General features: G+C 35.5%; 2 protein-coding genes, 2 long non-coding RNA genes and 1 other non-coding gene across 6 annotated transcripts; 1 reads left to right on the top strand and 4 right to left on the bottom strand.

Annotated features, from left to right (window-relative positions):
- Nucleotides 1-1,852: 1,852 nt before the first annotated feature.
- On the bottom strand, nucleotides 1,853-6,113 carry LOC140978740 (uncharacterized). The gene is made up of 3 exons (XR_012175607.1): nucleotides 5,755-6,113; nucleotides 2,196-2,298; nucleotides 1,853-2,131 (listed from the first exon to the last, which is right to left on the bottom strand). It is a non-coding gene; the product is annotated as an uncharacterized lncRNA (long non-coding RNA).
- A 163-nt stretch (nucleotides 6,114-6,276) lies between these two features.
- Nucleotides 6,277-8,224, top strand: LOC140979510 (uncharacterized). Its single transcript, XR_012175753.1, has 3 exons — nucleotides 6,277-6,684; nucleotides 6,836-6,924; nucleotides 7,015-8,224. It is a non-coding gene; the product is annotated as an uncharacterized lncRNA (long non-coding RNA).
- Nucleotides 8,225-8,787: 563 nt separating this feature from the next.
- LOC140977986 (scarecrow-like protein 28) lies at nucleotides 8,788-12,019 on the bottom strand. The gene has a single exon (XM_073442692.1). The coding sequence runs from the start codon at nucleotides 11,136-11,138 to the stop codon at nucleotides 9,093-9,095; it is 2,046 nt and encodes a 681-aa protein (XP_073298793.1). The 5' UTR covers nucleotides 11,139-12,019; the 3' UTR covers nucleotides 8,788-9,092.
- A 3,489-nt stretch (nucleotides 12,020-15,508) lies between these two features.
- LOC140977985 (callose synthase 11-like) lies at nucleotides 15,509-21,400 on the bottom strand. Of its 2 annotated transcripts, none has more exons than XM_073442691.1 (2): nucleotides 21,304-21,400; nucleotides 15,509-21,150 (listed from the first exon to the last, which is right to left on the bottom strand). In XM_073442691.1, exon 2 carries the CDS (start codon nucleotides 21,117-21,119, stop codon nucleotides 15,798-15,800), a length of 5,322 nt encoding a protein of 1,773 aa, XP_073298792.1. In that variant the 5' UTR covers nucleotides 21,120-21,150; nucleotides 21,304-21,400; the 3' UTR covers nucleotides 15,509-15,797. The 2 variants fall into 2 exon arrangements, with proteins under 2 accessions (XP_073298792.1, XP_073298791.1); XM_073442690.1 differs by having other exon boundaries at nucleotides 15,509-21,227; nucleotides 21,304-21,384.
- On the bottom strand, nucleotides 18,079-18,157 carry LOC140980043 (small nucleolar RNA J33). Its single transcript, XR_012175873.1, has one exon. It is a non-coding gene; the product is annotated as a small nucleolar RNA J33 (small nucleolar RNA).
- Nucleotides 21,401-22,123: the final 723 nt, after the last annotated feature.

Below are 22,123 nucleotides of genomic sequence, written 5' to 3'. Positions count from 1 at the left end.
CCAGCAAAAACCAAAATCTCCAATTTTATTTTCTAACTTGGCATACTCGACCGCTAAATAAGAAATTTTTGGTGGTCAATTTTAATTTGGGAAAAAAAGAGCGAAATTAGGGGGAAAAAACAAGTTAATGTACTCAGGACATGTTTGATAGCAGAAAATGAGGTGAAAAAAGAATGAGTATTCTAATCTAAATCCATATATTTATGTTTGGTAAGACATTTGAATACACATTCCAAGAAGAATGATTATTCTCAAATTCATGGGAAATGATCATTCCATCTATTTTCGATTTTTATTTATTTTTAAAAAAAATACTAAGTTTAACTAATTTAAATCTATATCTTCGTAGTAGTAATAATAATAATAATAATAATAATAATAATAATAAATTGTTGATAATTTAATAATAATTAAAATAATAATAATATAGTTATATGATCACGTTACTTTTAGAATAATAGATTAACAACAATAATAATATTTTTTTGAGCAAACTATTATTTTGAATTTTTAATTAAAAATATTTTATTATTAAAAAAAATTCCATTCAATGCATTTTTCATTTCTTTTGGCATTAATCATTGGAATGAAATATAACTATTCTTGAATTCACATATTCATTACATTCCAAAATTGATTCAATTCATTCATATCTATAATATTCAAATTGACTCATAATATGATTAAATTTGAGACAACTGCAAGTTACGAGACCAAAAATATAATTTTCTCAATCTAGAGAATTATCTCGAAGTATCGAATAAATCCGATCGAAGATTGCATTCTCTTAAACAAAAAAATTCGAAAAGGAAAATGGCCACAAAATTAAAAGAAACCTATAATAATATTAATATTTGGGTATAAAAATATTATTTATAAACAATTTTGCATTCAAACATCACAAGTGCATTGTAAAGTGAAGTATCCATCGTTTACGTACACTCTTTCCCAAATGCTCGTGTCCACCCGAATAATGAGTGACGCAGGTTTAATGTGTATTTCTTGTATGGAGTATACCGAGTCAAAATCATATGGAGCAATATAGAAATATTCCACCAAAACCAAGAATCGCTAAAAACGACAGTTCGATACATTTCACGTCGAATACAAACTGATCCCAAACTCCGACATCTTCTCAACAATTATGATATACATAGAAAAAAACAATCCATGAGGGAGGTTTTAGCATGATTGAGCTATAAGGTTAAGGCCAGTTCATTGATGGAATTCAAAGAAGAAAGTACAATAATTTGGGGGGGAGGGGGGGGGGTGTGAGGTTGCACATGCATGAGCAATGTTTGAACTCCACGAACACAGTCTTTGGGTATTTGCAAAAGTAGTGGTCCACATTGGATTACTTTAATGAAGAAAAATGGGGAGCCAAGGAAGCTATCCAGCTGCCTTTCCTCAAGCATATGTTTAAAGACACAGCTAAGAACATACTGGGTGCTACTGGTGCTACTACACTCCATTCATTTTGATACATAGTTTTCACTCAAGTAGGGACTGTTATCATTGATGAAATGTGAATTTTGGTTACTGGGAAATTTAAATTATTTGTGTCTGTTTCATATAGACCTGCTTTCTCTCTCTTTTGTTTTCGAACGATAGAGTTCAAATTATAGCCCAGGGTCGTTATAGTAAAGCCAAAATTTACTTAGTTCATTTACATAGTTTCGAAATGTTATACTGATTCAAAGTAAATTGAAGTGGATAAAACTTTTGTGTGCTCTTTTTATTGCATAACAGCTTAATACTATTATGAAGGAACAAACTATATATGTGCCTACATAGCTACACAGAGCAAGCAGCCAACACAGTTCACCCTCACTGTTTCTTTATGTTATGATAATACAAATTCGACATATCATGATGGGTACTGTAAGAGTTCCCTCGCTCAATGGCAACGTGACTAGATTAGACATGAACCAAGTCGGTGCTTAAATTAGACACTTGTACTTACAATGTGGCAAGCTACAATAAACGATATAAAACTGAGAGTTTTATCTGTCACTAGATTCATCCAATACTGTGGAACAAATGTGCTGACGCGACTCAAATCTCTCTCATCTTTCTAAGCTTTGGACGTTCCCATATATGCAGTTAATGCATCTGACACCAGGCTTTTTACCTGTTTACAGTAACTAGTGTTCAGATCACATTGGGGAGGTATACGAGTGAAGAAATGGGCTAACCATGAGAACGACGGCTCAGTAGTTCAGAGCGAGAAGCGTGTAAGAGAAGTCCAACACTATGAGGATGCTTTGGAATATAGCCTTTTGTGTGGCCCGCTGCTATCTGTAAAGAACTGTTCGTCAAACGAAAAAATCAAAAGTATGGAATTTGAAGAACTGCTTACAAATGTCGATGAAGTACTAATAATTATTAAAACTCCACAAAACAAGCTCCTAGGATCCAATCAAGGTAGTCTTTTGGAGAAGCTGCCCATGAGTATGCCTTGAACATAAGGATTATGTGAGATGTTGTTGCATGTTCATTTGTGAAATGCATATTGGATTCTATATGACATAAATCCTTAGTGTATTTTGCACTCTCTTACATTATGCCTTAGAATGAATAGACGCAAGTTTCGTCTTGAACCTTGCGTTTTAAGTTCTCGGTTGCCTGTAAGCCTTGTTGGGACTTTATTAATTGTTGAACTAACAGCACTGAAGGATTTTATTTAGTAGGATTTGAAGTCCAAAAATTTCAGCAATCATTGTATATCAAAACAATCTTCTTGAAAAAAAAATGACCATATTTCGTTTCAAATATGTAGGATATTCTATGAGATTTAATTTTCTTCCAAACACCAAACTTCGTGCGGTGCTAAAAATTGCAAAGTAGAAGTCAAGGATTTAAATGGCATTTACCTCTTGAGCCATCAATCACTAAAGCAGATTGACCAAAAATATGATGTATCCAGGATACAATCCTTTTGAAACAACGAAATTATGTAAAATCACTAAAGCAAGCATATGAATTATGAAGACACGCAGTACATTTCTTATACTTTCAGATACAACACCATCCAAGCTCGAGATATCACAGAAAAAGAGTGACATTAATAAATATAGAAGAACAAGGACTGCACACATATCCCACTTTGAGATCCAAACTAGAATCATAAAAGCTGAGTTAAGAGCTTTTCTCAGCTCTCTTCTAAAATCCATTGCCATATATGAACTGTAAGTTGCTTAGAGACATCACTTCGGTCACTTCAGAACTGCCAAATCAGAATTATAGGAATAACATTCATTTTAGACTTGGTGGTTCTCACCATAACGAAGGAACCAAAATTATTTATTTCATCCATGAGCATTTATTATGTAGGACGAGAGTCTAGATTTCATAGTTTTGTGAAAAAATATTTATCCTAATAAGAAAATGTTTACACACGCATGGAACAAGTGTGCATCTATAGTTACTATTAATCTAACATATTACATATAAATATATGACTTCTAATTATGAATTTTTCTAATATACCCTTGTTCTTTAATTTATCAAATTAAATCAATAGTTTTTTATGGGTTCTTTTGTAATTTATTGTATATCTTAAATGCATTTGAATATTAATGTGAAGTTTCTAATATACCCTTGTTCATTTAATTTAGCAAATTAAATCAATAGTTTTTTATGGGTTCTGTTGTCATTTATTGTCTATCTTAAATGCCTTTGAATATTAATGCATATTGAATTTATCAATTTATCCATTATTTTTTTTTGTTGCTACTAAAATTTGTTACTAAAATGAGTGTATTTTTTGATTATGCTAATGAATATTTATATCTTATCTTATCTTTTATTTTACATATAAATACGTCAATTTTATAATAAGTTGGTTTTAAAATATGAACTAAGAAGCATCATATATGTTATAGATATTGAAATATGTTAAAGATTATTTCTAAGAATATTTTTTTAACGTAAAATTATTATGTGATTGCATTTTTTCAATATTTTTCTCAAATTATTTTTAATTGTGATTTTGCTACTTGTACCTATCATTGCGGAGGTAGAAAACATTGTACCATGTATGGATATATAACTCGCTTTACATTACATACATAAAAAAACAAATTTTTCTCTTTTCTACGTATTAATTAATTTATCATTATATATGATGAATTTATATATATATAAAAACTATTTTCCACATTTCAAAATAACAAAATTGTTATTTAATATTACTCACTTATTAAATTTACTAAGTTATATTAACCAATTCATGGTGCATTATTACTATGATTGTAATTTAATGGAACATAGGTGAGGGCATAGGATGGTAATCCTAATAATTAATATTTGTGTTTAAATTATTATTAATAATTAAAATTACTGTGTTCGATGAAATTATTTGATTAGTGAGAATAAATTTTATTTAGAGAAATGATTTCTAGAATGTAAAATAACATCTATATCATATTTGTTACGGTTATAACTTTTGGTAAAGCGACATATTTTTTGTAGCTTAATTGTTTTTTGTAATATTCGACAGTATTCAAAATATTGTTTTTCTATATATTACTTTTTAATGATTATATATATTTTGTGTGTGATATAAATATATTCTAAATTAGTTTTAGAATTATGTGAATATATGCATATATTTTTTTTTATGATGTTATGACTTAAATTTTTTAAAAACATATAGTAACATTTGAAATATTAATATTTGTATCTAAAAATTACGATGTGTCCCATTAGTTTTTTTTAAAAGGAAAAAATACCGTTATATTTTGGACTTTTTAGATTATGAATTATTTTGAATTTTTTTGCCTCCTTAATAAAATATATATCTACATCCCTTATCTCGAGAGAGTTTTTTTCTAATATATTATCTGCTCTTGAATTTTCTTGTATTTTCTAATAATTTTTATTTCAAGTAATTATATCAATAATTTTAAAATTAATATATACATCATATCTATTTTAATCACTCCATTTTTTTTCAATTTTTTTAGACCCAAATCGTGAACGACTCAAATAAAAAAAACGGGAAGATCATATTAAAAAACACACAAACATCAAAGAGATTAATCAAAATCAAATCTGACGATGAAAAGAAACATAAAAATTAAATATGATGTTATGATTGCTGAATTTAATCGAAGAAAAAAGCTGAAAAAATAAAATAAAAATATTAAAAAGATACTGAAAAATTCAAAAATCGTGCGAGAAAAGGATTGAAGAAACTAAACCATGGTTGTTTAAAATGATAAATAAGCTGTGAAATAATATCTGTTATTGAATAATTTGTGAAAAATTATGTTTCTACGTTCATTTGCAAATTTAGAATCAATATTCATAACGTACTTAAGTTCGTTACCCAAGTGCTTTGCTACTAGTTATTTAAAATAATGAACATCCAAATTTAATAAATCCGTAACAATTAAACAACAAAGTTGATAGACATAGAAAAACTTCAGGGGAAAAAGCTAGGGTCAACAAGAGAAAGGGCCACCAACTATTGTCTACCGAATAATCTAAGAGGGTGAATGTGCTACATCAAGTGACTGACTTTCTAGCAATAATGATACCATGCACCGTTAAAATGGTGTCATTTTTTATTTTAGCCATAAAAACGTAACGAATCTTTCTTAGAACTAAAAATTTAGGCTTGTGTCGTAATGATGAAACCATCACGTTGGATGCATACACACGAGAATGAACTCGCTTGTACATATACGGCTAGCTGCTAACCAATTCTAAACAACGACAATAGTCATTAAATATTCACAAGGCGTGTACCTAGGCTAAAGGGTCATTCCCTGCACCTCAGAACAAGTTAAGACGCAACCCTTCATTGAAAATCTTTACCATAAAGCCCCAGCATTGGTGTGTTTAGGTTCAAGGCACCTTTTGTAGCGCAGCTTAAATGTATGGATACAAAACACGAGATACTGGTCATTCAGTTTCATTTATAGACTAATGAAAGTCATGGACATTTTATCTTGTTGTCGTTCAAGAAACTGTGTAGCAGATTTTATGTCATGAAATTTTCTTCTAACATTAAAAGTCCAGCATATCATCCACATTTTAGTGCACTTCAATTCGATTACACTAATGTCTCTTGGGTTCCCGCCTTAGTGCATCCCAGGCTTCTACTAACCATGAATATAACCCAGACGCGTCCAGTATAGACCCAAATTTTGTCAGGTCCCAATCTTGGAGTTGCTCCCAAAGTTATTTTTACAGAAATGAGAGCAAATTAAGCATTCAAGCCACCGACTTCCCCAGCCTATTTTGACTTGCCCACTTCGCAAATATTCAATAAAGCAAAGAACTTTAAAACTTTTTCAAAGTGCCAAACAAAATAGCCTCATATATAAAAAAACACGAACAGTTCATCGAAAATTTCCAAAATGCACGATGTATTCCTTCAAAATTACGATATACGAAGCAACTGCAACGATCTCGGAACGTTAAATGAAAGGTACCCTCCAATAAGGTAGCCGAAGGCGATGAAAAAGGTAATGATCCCACGGCCCTTCCGGCAGAGCACCATCGACGCGTAGCCAAAAAACATCGGAACCATAAACGCAAGTTTAAAGAACATGTAAGATGGACCGCCGCCAGATACTGCATCATAGCTATGCATGTCAGGCGCCAGCAATGCACCGGAGACAAACCGGTGGTCGAAGCTGACTGGTGGTACTACTACTGTCTCCGCCATATATGGTAAGAATCATCGGCCATCTTTCTCACTTCTCAGTTCTCTCCCCTAACCCTAACTTTTGAATCTTAAACCGAAAATCTGCACTACCGACGAAAAATTAAGAGAGCACTAGAGATGTAGTTGATGCCTTCTATCGATCTCTATCTGATATAGGTTGGGGCGGGGCATCAATTTGCAAGAAGAATGGGTTTATCAGGGTGAATGGCTTGGGATACCCGAAAACATTTGCTAGGTTCTTACAGGTAAAATCTTCCAGGGAATTTGATAAGTTGACTTTATTTTATGAAATTTCCATGTTCTATGACTGAAAGTTCCGATTTTATTCACTGCAGATTGCTGAAGTTCTCAATTGCTTGAAAGACCTCATTGCATTCAGCATCTAGAAAACGAGATCAATTGGTATGTAATAAAAAAACTCTATGTAAAAACGACATTGGTGTTCCTCTTCTTTTAAAGTTCCACGACTATTTGAAACGTTAGGCTTGCAGTGCTAGTTTCTTTGCTTTTATACTTGAGGATTGAATCGAGGTAGCTGTACTTTGACGTACGAATTGAGTCTTTTTTGCAAGCATATTTTCTTGATAATACAGTCACTTGCTTTTTTCCCATCATCCTCTGAAAGTTGAAACCTTTCTGTATCTTGACTCATATAACATCCTTTGGTAGAGAGTTTGAACAATTACATTCAAATCTGCATAACAATGGATCAGTTGGAGAAACAAGGAATGGAACTGTTTGCAGGTCCTCAGAGTCAACATATTGGTCATGAACATCATACGAATGAATATGGTTGTAGAATGACAGACAATGAATTAGTATCTGGCCTAGCAAAGTCGACTTTGGATTTGGCTGATTTTAACCACAAGTTATTCAGGAGAAATGCTTCTATCGCCTCCATGAGAAGAAAACGGTTGGATTCCTAATTTACTGATCCTTCCATTAGGTCCACATGTTATGATTCTCAACCTCTCATCACTAGGCTACATACTGATCCACCTCCATGTAACTTGCCAAGATCACCTTCTGAACTTGATAAAAACTATCATCAATATTTATCGATAAAATGCTTCAGGAAATGGTGGCTTCGAACATGGGAAAGAGCTCGCAATATGCAAATGAAAAGATAAATAATGAAACTGCTCGCCAGTCATGGCCTTTAGATGAAAGCGCAAAAAACAGCAGGCTTCATTCTACTGAAAGACCTAATGCAGCCTCGGCACAGATGAGTTTGGCTAATGCATCGAGAATTGAGAGTATTCCTCATGGCAGTCTGCAGATTTTTAGTGGTGGCACCATTGTCAAAACGGAATCACGCTCTCCAGTTCAACTTCATTGAGCTTTTTGAAGTTTCATAGATTTAGAGTGGTCATTTTCATAGATGTTTGCTGACAGTTTTGAGCATATTTCTGTCAGGGGAAACAGGTGAAAACTGTAAGTAAGAACTCTTTTTTGAGTTATTCAAGAAACGGGATTCATCAGGTTTCACGAAGTATTTTGACTATTAACTAATTTATCTTGTGGTGCATCTGCTTTGGATGAAGCATCCGGTTATTAATTTAAATACCTTTTTTTTTCCTGGTAGTTTGGTAAATTATTCAAGATAATATCCATATACAAAATAGATATGCAATAATTTGATTAACTCTTATTTCTGTTTAATATATATGAAGCCAGACGCAACTCTACGCCACCCATTGGTGTGATTTACGCCACCCATTGGTGTGATTTGTTATCACTAATATTATGAGAGGTGACCTAGTTTTGATAGTAAATTTCATATAGATTAGTATTTTTAAAATTTTAAATAAATTAAAGCAAACTGAATTTATTTATGTCGCTAGAATTCATTTGTCGTCTAATATCCTTATTGTCGGCTCCCTGTTCGGAATGATATATAATTGGGTAACTGAAAGGAGATAATAAATTAAAGCCCTCCAAATGGAAATAAGAACTTCGTTCGGGGTGCAAAATCTAGTTCTATTCTATCTCAAGTGCATTTGATTAAAACGAATATCCTGTGGTATTAAAATCGTTTGTTAAATAATAAAGTAAATGAAACACAATTTTAAAAGGAGAACAAAAATCACTTCATTAAAAAGTATACATCTTTCAAAGTGTATGACTCAAATAGATAATCTTGAATACAAAGAATATGAATAGACGATTAAAAGAACTCTAGGTTACATAAAGAATCAAAAGAAGGAAAACCAAACAACTTAATACAAAAAACTTGAAGAAGTCTATAGTAGCCTGTCTTTCCCTATCTCAATAATCTTATCTGCAACAAAGAATGAAAGAATAACAAGATTTCTCTGCCTACAAAGAATGGACTGAAAACTCCCTATTGTAGTGTACCAGAATAGAATGAAATCGTGTTTGTGAATGAGGAAGAATAAAAAGACTTTTCGTTTCAACTTGGGTGAGGAAATGATGTAGAGCTTCCCACCAAATCTGCTGCTGTTGTCCATGCTGAGACTGAGTAAAGAGGTTGATCCAACCAACTCAAAGTCAGAGATGTGGCAGCCCCATCTTGTCCATTCTTCTCGACTCTATAACTCTCATTCGAATACATCTTTAACAGCATTTGGCTCTGGAGTAGTTCCCTTTCACTCGTTCCCATGCACCGGAAACCGCCATGCTCCATCAACTGTTGCCACTTACCAAAGGTCTCGTGCCTTTCAAATCTGTCTTGTCCTTCACAAGCCACAATATTCTTGATTTCAGACCCAAACATTTCCTCTATCTTGATTCTCATTGGACTGTCTAGTGGAAGGCTTGAATCAATCGAGTCAAAAATGGCAGAATAGTACTTCAATGAATTGGATACCCTTGAATCCAAGTTGAGTTCATTATGTGCTGCCTCTTGCTCTGCCATTATAATCGCTTCAGCTTTTGTGCTCCGAATCAAATCCAAGAAGCCTCTCAGCGTTCCTCCAGTACTATCATATAGCACCCTGTGGACCTGGAATACACAATTTACAGCCACGCTTTCTTTCTCCTTGACATGAAGCATCCATAACCGCACGTCTTCCAACCTATCAACTACTGGATGGAATTCAAAAGGCAGATCCAGTGCTGCAGCAAATCCAGCAAGTCTATCACCTGTTTCGATCAGTTCTTGTTTTGACTCACCAATACCAGTGATTCTGATGTGGCTAGGTGGATTAACCCTTGAAGCCAAACTGTGAAACAAAGCGGGCCACTGCAACCCTTGCTTTATATCGAAATCTATTATGTGAACTCTGTCCTTCCCTTCAAAAGTTCTCAACAGAATCTCATTGGATGTGAAATGAATGAACATTGGAATTGGGCTCACATGGTTCAAAAGCCTCAATGCAGTGCCACCACTATTATCATCAGCACAATCAAACTCACGAAGAAATGTTGCAATGTGGAAGGTTTGTGGCCACAGCCTTGCAACACGCAAAGCTAGAGCCTCAGTAAAATATGCCACAAGGCGATGTATAGGGGAGCCACCTATTGGAGAAGCAAGCTCCCCTAGTTTGGCAAGACAATGGTTAATCGCAGCAATATTCTTTGAGCCTATTTGTTCAACACAAGCTATTAGTAAGCTCACAAGTTCAATACATTCACGCTCCTGGTTACTATTTTCCCCATTATTCCCTGCAACTATAGCCTCGGCACTTTCACTTGGATTAGGTGGAGATGAGCCGTTGCCAATTTCACGCTCCACCGGATTATCACTCAGCCTGAGAACTAAACCATGACTGTCAGATGAGGTACTTGATGATCCTGAGGCTTCCTTCTCAGGACCACATCTTGCCTCAACATTCTTGTCCCCTAGGTCTGCGATCACAACGGAATCAAACCAGGGAATATTTGACAAAGGGGGCAGTGGTGGCACTGATATGTCACTAGGCATGAAACACTCCCGTTCTTCCTCTCCTGAGCATGATACAGCAAATGTCACTTGAGGTTTATCGAGGCCTGCACTCAGTGGAATGGACTGTGGAATGTTGAAACCTGGCTGAAACCAAAAACTTTCACCACCCAATTGTCTGAAGCTCAAGTTTCCCTCTTCTTCTGGCATACCATCTGACTTTCCATTACCCCGTTTTCTCTTCATTGGACTGATGAAAGTCTCCTCGTCATACGATGTTTCTTCTGCATACCTCTTTTTCTTTTTCAGAACCTTACCTTTCTCCCAAAATTCAAATTTTTTCTCCCTCCTGCCCTCTGTGGTTGCGGCAGGAGGAAGCTTGATACCCTGCCTAAGCGAACAACCTGGAGTCTTGGCTTCAATTGGTGCCTCAATAGAAAGACCAACGGGCCTAATGGGTTGGGATCGAGAGGCTTCTTTTCGCACATAAGTACAAGGCAAATCCAATCTTTGGGTGCTCATTGTAGGAAAATGGCAAGCTTGAAACTGAGCAGATGCTTCACTTCTCAATCTATGCCTTGGAGACAACAATGTAGATGAACACCCAGCCAACATGCTTCAGACGTTTACCTATTTTTTCTCCTTTTCCTTCAACAAAAATACAGCTCTCCCACCTTTCTACTCTCTCTCTCTCTTTCTCTCTCTCTCTCTCTCTTTCTCTGTGTGTGCGTGTGTCTTAGTTATATTTATACACTCTTCAAAATGCAGTTGCGAGCAAACAATATTATGAGGAGAAATCAAGAGAAATAGACCAATGTTTTCTATCGTGAGTGTGTGAGTTCCAAGATTGAAAAGACCAAGAAAAGAATTGGAATCCGATGTCAAAACCAATGAAATATCACAACCAAATATAATATCTCCCGTGTATATGCTTACATGTGTCCTATATGAAGAATCAATCCAAACTTATATGCAACAAAGAATTCAAAGAATCATTAAAACATTCATTAGCGATTACAAAACAAAGAATTAATCAAACATTAACAAAATCAAGGAACACCTACCTAAAACAGATCATCGGATCCCGTAACTTTCAAATTGAAATCATTTGGAAGAAATCTGATATGTCTTCACATTACGCAATAATCTTCGGCAGATGCACCTATGTTCACAATGGTAGCACAAAAACAGGGGGCATGATTGATCAAAACAAACATAACTAGACTCCAACAAATCCATGCTAATCACTCAATTCAAAAACAAAATCCACTCCCCAAAACCAGATCAAAACCCCATTAAACAAGCAGGAAAATAAACAAAATAATCATTATCCGTCCTAAATTTCCGTCAGTCACCCATCAAGAACCCCACGACCCAAAAACCCAAAAAACAGAAAGAGGCTACGTTTTTATATCTTAAATAAGCAACTTCTAGTTGTAGCATTGTTTCATCGTATATAATCTGATTCTACGAAGAAAAAATGATGGCTCGGTAAAAAGAGAATATGGGGTCGAGAGTTCAGATCGTGAGCGTTGGATCAGAATCTGAGGGTGGAGAATGGAGGTGTATATGACCGTTGGGGGATCTTGTCGGTGAAATGTGACCGTTGTTTAGTTGTACGACAAAATTATGGTTTTCGAGGGAAGACACGTGGTACGCACGTGCCTGACCTCTAATTAGGCCCCTTTTTCCACTTTCACCTGGAAATTCGACCGTTGGTTTTTTTTGTTTATTTACTTTTAACATTACCTCTTTTACTTCGATAAATTTCGAAGGATTGTAGTCGTGATCGTGAGCCATTTAATTTATTTAACAAGTCATAAAACTTAAAAACTTATAACTTTGTTTTTTTTTTAATTATATTCGATGGATTATGATTTTGTGTATAAGCATAATGTACGATCGAATAATTATTTGTTTATCAAAAACTATAGCTGATAGTAATAGTGTAATTCAAATATTTTAAATCGTACAGTTATTGCATTTTTTTGCAATCAATGAGAATCAAACTTATGACATTTACTCTGATACAAATTGTAGAATCAACATTTTTTCGTTTTACCAAAAATCACAGCTAGTGCTAATAGTACAACTCAAATATTTTAAATCGTATAACAGCACAGACGTCACGTTTCGATTGTTCTGCCCAACAAAGACAATTATTACACGTCACTACTAAATTTTTAATATTTCTCTTATTATTTGCTTGGTATACAAGATTAATATTATGGTTGACTCATTCAACCCTGTTGAGATTATTATCCATGTTTTGGTGTGTGAATAATGGTTTGGGGTGAGAGACGAGGCTTAATTAATTGTTTTCCTTCAATAACCTAAAGTTTAAAACAATTAGAAATTTAACATAATATCAATTATAATACTACTAATATTATAAAAATAGTTTAATTATTGTTAATCATATTTTAGTTATTATTAATAATTTTTAATATCTCATTATATTTAACAGTAATATTATAACTGTTACTGTCCTTTATTATTATTAAAATGAATATTCAAATTAGTGTTATTATCTCAATTGTTATGTTAGTTATGGCAATAAATGCATATTTCTATCATTATTAAAATCTAATTATCTAGTTATTTTGTTTGTACTTTATATAATTTTAAATTAGTAAAAAAAAACTGATAAAAGAATTTTAAATTTTGTTATTAATATTTTTTCAAAAAAAAATTATTCTATAAATTTTAATTATTTATACAATTATTTTAAGAAATATTACATCATTACTAACTAATATATGATGAGTTCATTTTATTACTCACAATTTAATTAACAAATATAATCCATCGATTTAAATCATATCAAATACCATATAATTTATCTAATTGTATTATTTATCCTTATATTTTATTTTGATTTCCCTTTTATTACATATCTTTTATTTATCACATCACACGGTGTATATATTATCGGTAATTCAGTTAAAATATTTAGTACACATTTGATTTCACTGTTCATAAAACTTTTGCTTATTGTGAATATTATGTGGGTAAATTTTTACATGATATGAATGTGCATGAATAGTTAAATAATATCTAATACTTCAATAACATGTGAGTATTGAAATTTGAAAATATATTGGTATTAGATTAGCACAGTAAACCAAGAAATATGTATGGTCTCTTAAAAGTTATCCGAATTGATAGAATATATGAGTGTTTGACCAATAGTTCAATAGTTTATTTTCTCTTACTAACATTTTTTCGTACGAGTTTGTCGCATAAATTAGCATCCATTATTCGTTTCTACATGTTACTCAAAAAAATCCCAACCCACATGCCAAACCGGCCCGTCGTGGGTTGGCCCACCTTAGGCTTGGCCATGTGCCTGCCGACACGTGGAAGTCCGAATGTTAATGGATTAGTATTTCCCAATCCAACTCGTTAAATTTTGTCAGCGGGTTAGACATAACCAACAGTGTTCAAACTTCGGATAAAATCGAAAAAATCAAAAATCTAAACCGAAAAATCGAACACCGAACCAAACCGAAAATCGAATTTTGTAATTCAGATATAAATGTTAAAACCAAAATTTATTTGGTTCGGTTTCGGATTATATATGTCAAAACCGAAAAACCGAAATTTCATTAAATTAATAATTTTTTTATATTTTAATTTTTATTATATATTTTGCTATGATATTTAGTGAATGAAAAATCATTTTGAACAATNGCGGGTTAGACATAACCAACAGTGTTCAAACTTCGGATAAAATCGAAAAAATCGAAAATCTAAACCGAAAAATCGAACACCGAACCAAACCGAAAATCGAATTTTGTAATTCAGATATAAATGTTAAAACCAAAATTTATTTGGTTCGGTTTCGGATTATATATGTCAAAACCGAAAAAACCGAAATTTCATTAAATTAATAAATTTTTTATATTTTAATTTTTATTATATATTTTGATATGATATTTAATGAATGAAAAACCATTTTGAACAATTTTTAGTTGATTGTTGTTTGTTTAATTAATTTAGACCTTATATTTAAATATTTTACTAAGAAAATATGTAGAAAGTTAACATATAATATTTTACAATATATTTATATTATTAATTTAAATAATTATACAAAAACCGAATTAATCGGCCAAATAACCGAACCGTTTTGGTAGAAAATCGAACTGAACCGAAGAAAAATGGTTCGGATATTGGATTATATATTTCTAAAACCGAAAAACGAAAAAACCGAAATAAAAAATCGAAAACCGAACCGACCGATGAACACTTCCAGCATTGACAGACAGTTCTATGCAATCCTTAATTATCTTTTGCTGTACATTAAGTAAATATCCGACTGACGCATAAATTACGTTAATCAAGTAAATCGTATTATAATCACGTTAATCAAATAAATCATATTTTTTTACTACAATCTAAATTGTCTTAGTTAATTTTTTAAATTAAAACTTACCACTTGAATGCTGGACTAATTTATTTCATACTTTTAACCATACCCTGTATAAATTTGATGCTCATTCCCATCCACTGTTAGCAAAACAAAGTTTAAGAGCTAATATCTTTATACCTTACAAAATGTATTCTATTACGAATTTTTTTTATTTTTCAGAAAAGTGCCACACGATTTATATATATGCCACAGAAAATTAAATAATGAGGGCCAATAATTCGATAATAAAAATAATTGGTTGATCACTCCACGTTGTTGGTTCCTACTATCAAAAAACAAAAATAAATAAATAAGTACCAAATTTTCATTGAAGAAGGGAAGTATCTACGGGTACCCGTTACCGGAAAAAACGGTAATTATTCCAATTTGAATTTCAGGAAATAGAAAGAAATAGACCTGAAGTTAGAAACATTTATAAGAATGAACTTACAGGCGCATGAAGTAGGAGAATCTGGAACATCATTTATTTAGAATCACACAACAGAACCGAAAACGAACATAACTAGGATATGACAAATCACACAAGCAAGCAACAATTGAAAGAGCAGAATAACCATAATAATATTATAAGTATAGGGGAGTAAGGGATATGCGGGAGAATTGGGGTAAAATTCAGAGAAATACTTGATTACTTACTGATGCTAAAACAAGCTACATTACAGGTTGAAATTAAAAAGAAGAAGAAGCTACATTACAGATGAACAACATGAAGAGCAACGAAGATTTCAGTCCAACAATTTATGAAAAAACGACCCCTTCGAACCTAATTTACTCAAACAGCAATGAGGATGATCCAAAGGCGGACGCTGTTCTCATTGAAATTAGGAATCCTAAGTAATTCATGATTTAGTGTTGGAATTCTTGCCAGTCAGAATACGAGAAATTTGAAGCCCCCTGCTAAAAGCTTCATTGAACAACATCCTTGTCTGCATCTGTTGGAATCCGGGCATCCAGGAAAGAAATGCCAGTGGAACCATGACTATTAATCCGAAAAACATGTCATACAAACGAGCCAGTGAAACAACAGTCTCCCAAACCACACTGGACTGCAGAAAGGGCCTGAGCACCTGAGCAATAAGAATCATTCCCCATCCCGTGGGGACAAATGCCAACAAACTTTTAATGAAATCAACAAAATCCATGTCAGTGAAGCGAATAAGCAAAACAATTGCAAGTATCGTGATCACTATAACGACGAACTGAACTAGCCTATAGTAGACATGATCCTTTGCAGCGTACTTATCCTGAGCATATGCTATGACTATACAAAGACCCACAGCCACAATCAGACAGATCCAAGATAACAAGTAAACAACAATACTTGTATTACCTCTTGCAATCCTCAAATGGTATACAATTCCATACTGGAAAAAGAAGAATCGAAGATCTAAAATGATCTCCAACAGTTTTCCCCAAAGACCAGTTGCTCTTAAGTGGTCCTGTTCCTCGTACCACCATGTTTCCCAGCTCTGTTCTGCTTTGGCTAAAATTCCTTTATACCATAACCAGTTGATAAAGTCATCAAAGTCCTCCACAGTTTTCAACCAGTCAAAGCCAGAAGGATTGAACACAAATGGCGACATTATCCACGACAATACAAGAAACCAACTGGATATGGTCATAGCTATGTAAACAAAGGTACTTGAAGCCAAGGGGCTAATAGAAGCATAAACAATCAAAATTACTCCGAGTTCAATTGCCTTCACGAAATGGCTGCGGGCATAGAGCCTGTAATTTTCAGCAAACTTCTTGTGTTGCACAACAAAACCACGTCCAGTAGCTCGATACTTGGCACCCCCATGAAGGATGGTCCGACCAAAGAAATGGGATCGAGTGCCCATTGAAAAACTGAAAAATAATGAAGCGAGCTGCAACTGCATTGTGGCAAAATCCCAAATGGCCGGAAGGAATCCATGCTCCAACGAGTTTTCGACAATCATTGGTAGGGCTGTGAAAACACCAATTTGGATGACAAATTGTTGATTCAGGACTGCACCAAGGGCTTTATTGTCGTTGGAATTTTTGTTAGCATGATCCTCAACTCCACTAAGGGCAAGATACAGTCGCCCCCATAGAAATGTATAGACCAGGAGCACAACCATCATGGTATTGAAGAAGAAGCCCACGGTTGTATAGAAAACCGAGAGCATGCGGAAGAAATCCAACCTATGGCCCAATCGATATATATCTCTGCTCAAAACCTGCTCACCATTGCCACTGGCAACCTTGGCCTCAAACATTGAGATCTGATTTAATCCAACATCTCTCCCCTTACCCACTTGTATGTATTCATGATGAGTCACATTGCCACCTCTCAGAGTGCAGTTGAACCCAGCATATATATCTTCACTGATATTGATCACTCTTGAAGCCTTGCTAATGCCACCCCGAGTTAAAAACCAGAACCTATCAAAGACATCAGGATGACCATAATGCATTCTAACCTTAAGAGGATTGGCTAAAACACGTTGCCCCAGTGTGACAAAACTCATCTCCTGGGCAGACATAAACCAAGCAAGCGATGAGACAGAACCAGTAAATATATTTTCGCGAACGCCCAGAATGGAAGGCTTCCTGATGCCATAAGTTACTTTAAATTCCTCCAGCAGATTCCTCATCTTGAGTGCCTCCTCAAAATAGTTGTCCTGATTCATGTCAATAGTCTGCAAAGCATCACCACGAGTGAAGATAATTGCATGGTTCTGATTCTCAGGTTTACCCTCCCCCAATTTCAGAGGACCAGGTAACTTGATGCGATAGATTTCCACTTCTTTCTTCAGCTGTTGATCGTACTTCACCAAGACAGAATAGTATTCCTTCTCTTCTCTTCCTAGTAAAACCTCATCGACATAAGCAACTCTGAGCGCCTCATTAGTTTTCATTAAATACAAGATCTCATCTGCACGGGGATCACCTTTTCCCTTGTGTACTCCGTACATTTGGCAGGCAACCACATACGTATATTTCATCAGAGCAACACCAAATTCGTGTCCTTTAAATAGCAGGCTCACACTGCTTCCTGCCCTGCTTAGTGTTTGAGAATTTGGAGCACCGGAGCTTTGATTGATAGAGCCACCATTCTGTTTCAGCAAACTGAGATTGAATTCTTGTGATCCTTGCCTATTGTCAACCTCAAATGCAGAGTCGAGAAAAGAAAGCATCTTAAGAGCCCTATAGTAATACATCATGCCTCTCACAGTACGAGATAGAGTCTGGCCCCTGCATGATGCCCAGAGTCTGAGCTCTCTTGTCTTGGTAGTCCATATCTCACCATCATCCTGCATACCTTCTCTGCGCATGCGCTCCATAAAATTTTCCCACTCGTCTGCATAAATTTTCTGCAAATAAAACAAAGTGGAAACTCCGTCTTCATTTGGACTTCTAAGCATTTCTTTTCCATACAGCACATCTTCATCATAATAAGGAGTCAATACACTGAAAGCCATCATTTTCTCAACCTGGGGTGCACGAGGCATGTTCATAAAGAGCGAGTTGCTAAAGAAAGAAATTCGTCTTCTTGCCTCGAGATTCATTGGGACATTGTGCATCGAATCCCGAGAAGAGAGGATTGAGTGCAACCGACGTAATTGCCTGTAGAAGAAAGCATCCTCATCATCTGGCAATTGAACAGCATTCTCAAAAAGCAGCCCTGCATCAGTATTACGGTTACAAGGAGCCAAACCTTCCTGACTCAACTGAACCACAGATTTTTTTACCCTTGGAAATTCCCGAACTGCGAGCTCATACAAGGCCTGCAGCGCAATGACAATTTTATCCATATCCTTCTTAGGCATAAGGAGAAGCTCAATAAAATATATCAATTGCTCATGAATCTTAGGCAAAATCGTTATCCCATAGGCCTCAGTGAACTTTTCAAATCGAATATAATTATCAACGTCCATGAAAAATTTGGTAGCTATGGAATGTTCATCTGTGTTGTATTTGATGATGTCAAGAAGCAAGTATTTGATGCTATCATAAACTTCCATGACTGCACATCGCCTGTACTCATTCCTGCAAATGCGAAACCACACCCACCTATCAGGTGCATCAGCCAGTTCCCTTGCCTGGCTCAGTGCAAGTTGTAGCTCATTGCACAAGAGAACACAAGGCCATCGTATCACTTTGATATCCCAACAGTTAGGTGGTAGTTCAAGTAGTTCCAATTCTTGGTCACTGGTGAGGTCTTCTTCTCTTAAAGTGATGAGTGTTTCATTCCATATTAGTGCAAACCTAGTGGCTTCCACCTGACTATATTCCATCTTCTTGTATGGCTTCCCAAGACCGTATCGAAGCTTAACACGATGAATGGCATTGCGCAGTTTATGCACCACAGTTGCCTCAGACCTATGAGTTTGATCCTCTGGCATCAAATTAAATTGCAATGCACTTGCAAAGAACTGGAATCTAAGTTTCAATTGTTCCACATTCCGAATCTCACCCAAATGTGAGAACAACCCTATTGTTGACCCAACAAGAGAGGAAAATATTGTATAAAAGATTTGCAAATCCACTAAATATATCAAGACAACAGGAGCCCACAACATAACCACGGCCATTCTGTTGGTACTAGTAAAAAATTCATGCCACTTGTATTTAACGTCCCTGAGATTCAAGAGAGCTCTAGTTGGACCAACGAGCGGTCTGATTTGAAGGAAGTAACTAAAAGAGAATTTTGAAGCCAACACTGCAACCCAGAAAATGGTGTATTTTAAGTTGTCAACAAGCCCCTCCCTAAGCCCTCGACCCACAAATGTTCTACTGTGAAACCACCACATCAGAACGTACAAAATTGGCCAATCAGCTTCTTCGATCACATTGCGAATCCAGGGAATAATGAACAGCAGCAAAGCAAGTAATTCTGGTATGACAAAGACCAACGCGGCCTTGAGGAAGACAAAAATTCTTTGATGTGCTTCATATGACCATGACCTGTCTGAATTTTTCTGGCTCCAGATCCTACCATAGAACACTCCAAACACAACACACCAAGACACAGCAACCATACTTTTCAAAACCATCCTCACACCAATCAACTTTGAGTCCTTTGTGATCAAACTATACTGCGTGCCAGCATCAAGAATTGATTGAATAAATCTTAAACCAGCCCATGTAATAAAGATTGTGAGCAACTGTACTTGTACATCTCTATCCTCGAGTGCCTGCCAAGGATATGCCCTTCCTGCCCAAGCAACAATAGCAGCAGCCTGAAAATACAGTATCAGCAAAACCCACAGCCTATCAAAACTCCTAAACAAGTTCCAAAAAGTCCGCTGCTCAACAAACCCCGTCTTCCCCACCCTAGTATAGTCATCAGCCGAGAGAAAGTTGCAACTCAAATCAATTGGCCATTTCACCCTCTTAAAGCATCTTCGTCTCCAGAAATACTCATTAATATCATCATAGTTCCGCCAAGCTGAGTGAGGGGCAGTGCCGTTCCTACTCCTCCGCACCTCATTCGTCATCATGGTGTAAATAGGAGTAACAACATAATTTAAAAAACCGAATTGTCTACATGTAGAGGGTACAAAAAGCTGGCCCGTATTCTCATCAAAATGATCATCAAGAATGTAATTCAGTTCCAATGCCAGATGATGGTAAATATAGCACAAACACTCTGGGGTAAATCGCAAGTTAGCAGCTTCACCCCATACCAACAAATAAAGACATACATACAAGAGCTCGCGGCGTTGGAGGTCGGGAATATGGTGATGGGGTAGACGTACTTGAGACCTTTTCCCCAAATAAGAGCACCATGAAGAGTAATTTTTCAAGAGCTTCTGGCGGAACCGCCGGAGGACACCGGGGTCGAGTCGATCGAAGGCAGCGGGCGGCGGCTGGAGGCGCATTTGCGAGTTGGCCAGATGGAGCACCAAGTGTTCCCTCTGGTTCCGAACGTTGTCGTCTTGGAACCCAAAAAAGAGCCCCAGCCAGTCTAGGAGGTCCATATTCTCGTTCCATGGGGCGAACGGCGGCTTACGTAGGTCACCGGTGGTACGTAAGGCGTCAGCGGAGGAACGCACCTCCGGGTACTGGCGGGAAGGATGGTCGGTGAGCAGGTCGTGGATGGGGATGATGTTGAAGTGGTGGTCAGACAGCCGCTGCGGAGGCGCGTGACTTGCACGTCCTCCCGTGGGAGGTGGGCGTTGCCTCAAATTCATACAGGTTCACTAAAGCCGGCTGTTCCTGCAACTGCAAGTAGCATGAAGATAGCGGGATCTTTAGCACCGCAGCAGTATATTCTTCAAGTGCCTTCACATTATTCGAATCTAAGTGTAATAAGCATGAAAAAGGTTTGAGTTGAGTAACGGGAGAGTTAAGATGAAAAAGCAGATAGATAGATACCTTTGCGTTTGGAGTTGGGACTGCCAAAGCTAAGGCTGAAGGTTTCATGCGTGGACCTCAAAACATACCTACCACGCGCTACTCAGAGCGAGTGCACGCTGTGGGCTCAGACCAAAGCCCACCCGTCACATAAAACAGAACATTACCTATTAGTACCGATTATTGAGGACTGGGCTGTCATTTTCATGCATGATGAATGATAAGCTTTGCAAATAAGATGGAAAACACGAGGGACAAACGCCAATAGAGAAATAGGATATCATGTGCCATGTTTGTTTTTTAAAGAATTTTATTTCATTCCATGTATCCATCCAGAAAATATCCATTGAAAGACAAATATTCCATATTGAGATATTTTTTTTATCCGATGCAATATTTTACAACGTTTGGAACCAAAGCCAATCTTACGGATCTACTTGACATAAATTTTTTCATGAGTTAGATAATGTCATTGATTTTTTTTTATAAAATTGATTTGAGATACGATTTCAACTGAGTTTTTGTGTTCTATTAATAATTAATTTGGGAGAATCAAATTTAACATACATCAAACTTGGCTGAAAAATAATTCTATGGGCAGCTTTGTTATCTTGTCTTTCGCATATGCTTAATCCCATTGGTATAGAGTATCAAGGAGATACTGATTTTGAACAATCAGAATTAGAACCAAGTATTAAGACCTCGTTTTCTTTATTATTATTCTCAGAAAATATTTTTTATTTCTCAAAGTTATTTCCAATAAGAACCAAAAAAAAAAAAAAGATTTTGAGTTTCAAAATAAAAAAATGAAAGCAAAAAGAGCATTTATTCCTATAGTTGT

The sequence above is a fragment of the Primulina huaijiensis genome, chromosome 6 (assembly GCF_012295235.1).
Source record: "Primulina huaijiensis isolate GDHJ02 chromosome 6, ASM1229523v2, whole genome shotgun sequence".
Classification (NCBI taxonomy): Eukaryota; Viridiplantae; Streptophyta; class Magnoliopsida; order Lamiales; family Gesneriaceae; genus Primulina; species Primulina huaijiensis.
The sequence above is the reverse complement of the archived record's forward strand: the minus strand, read 5'-3'. Positions and strand labels throughout refer to the sequence as shown.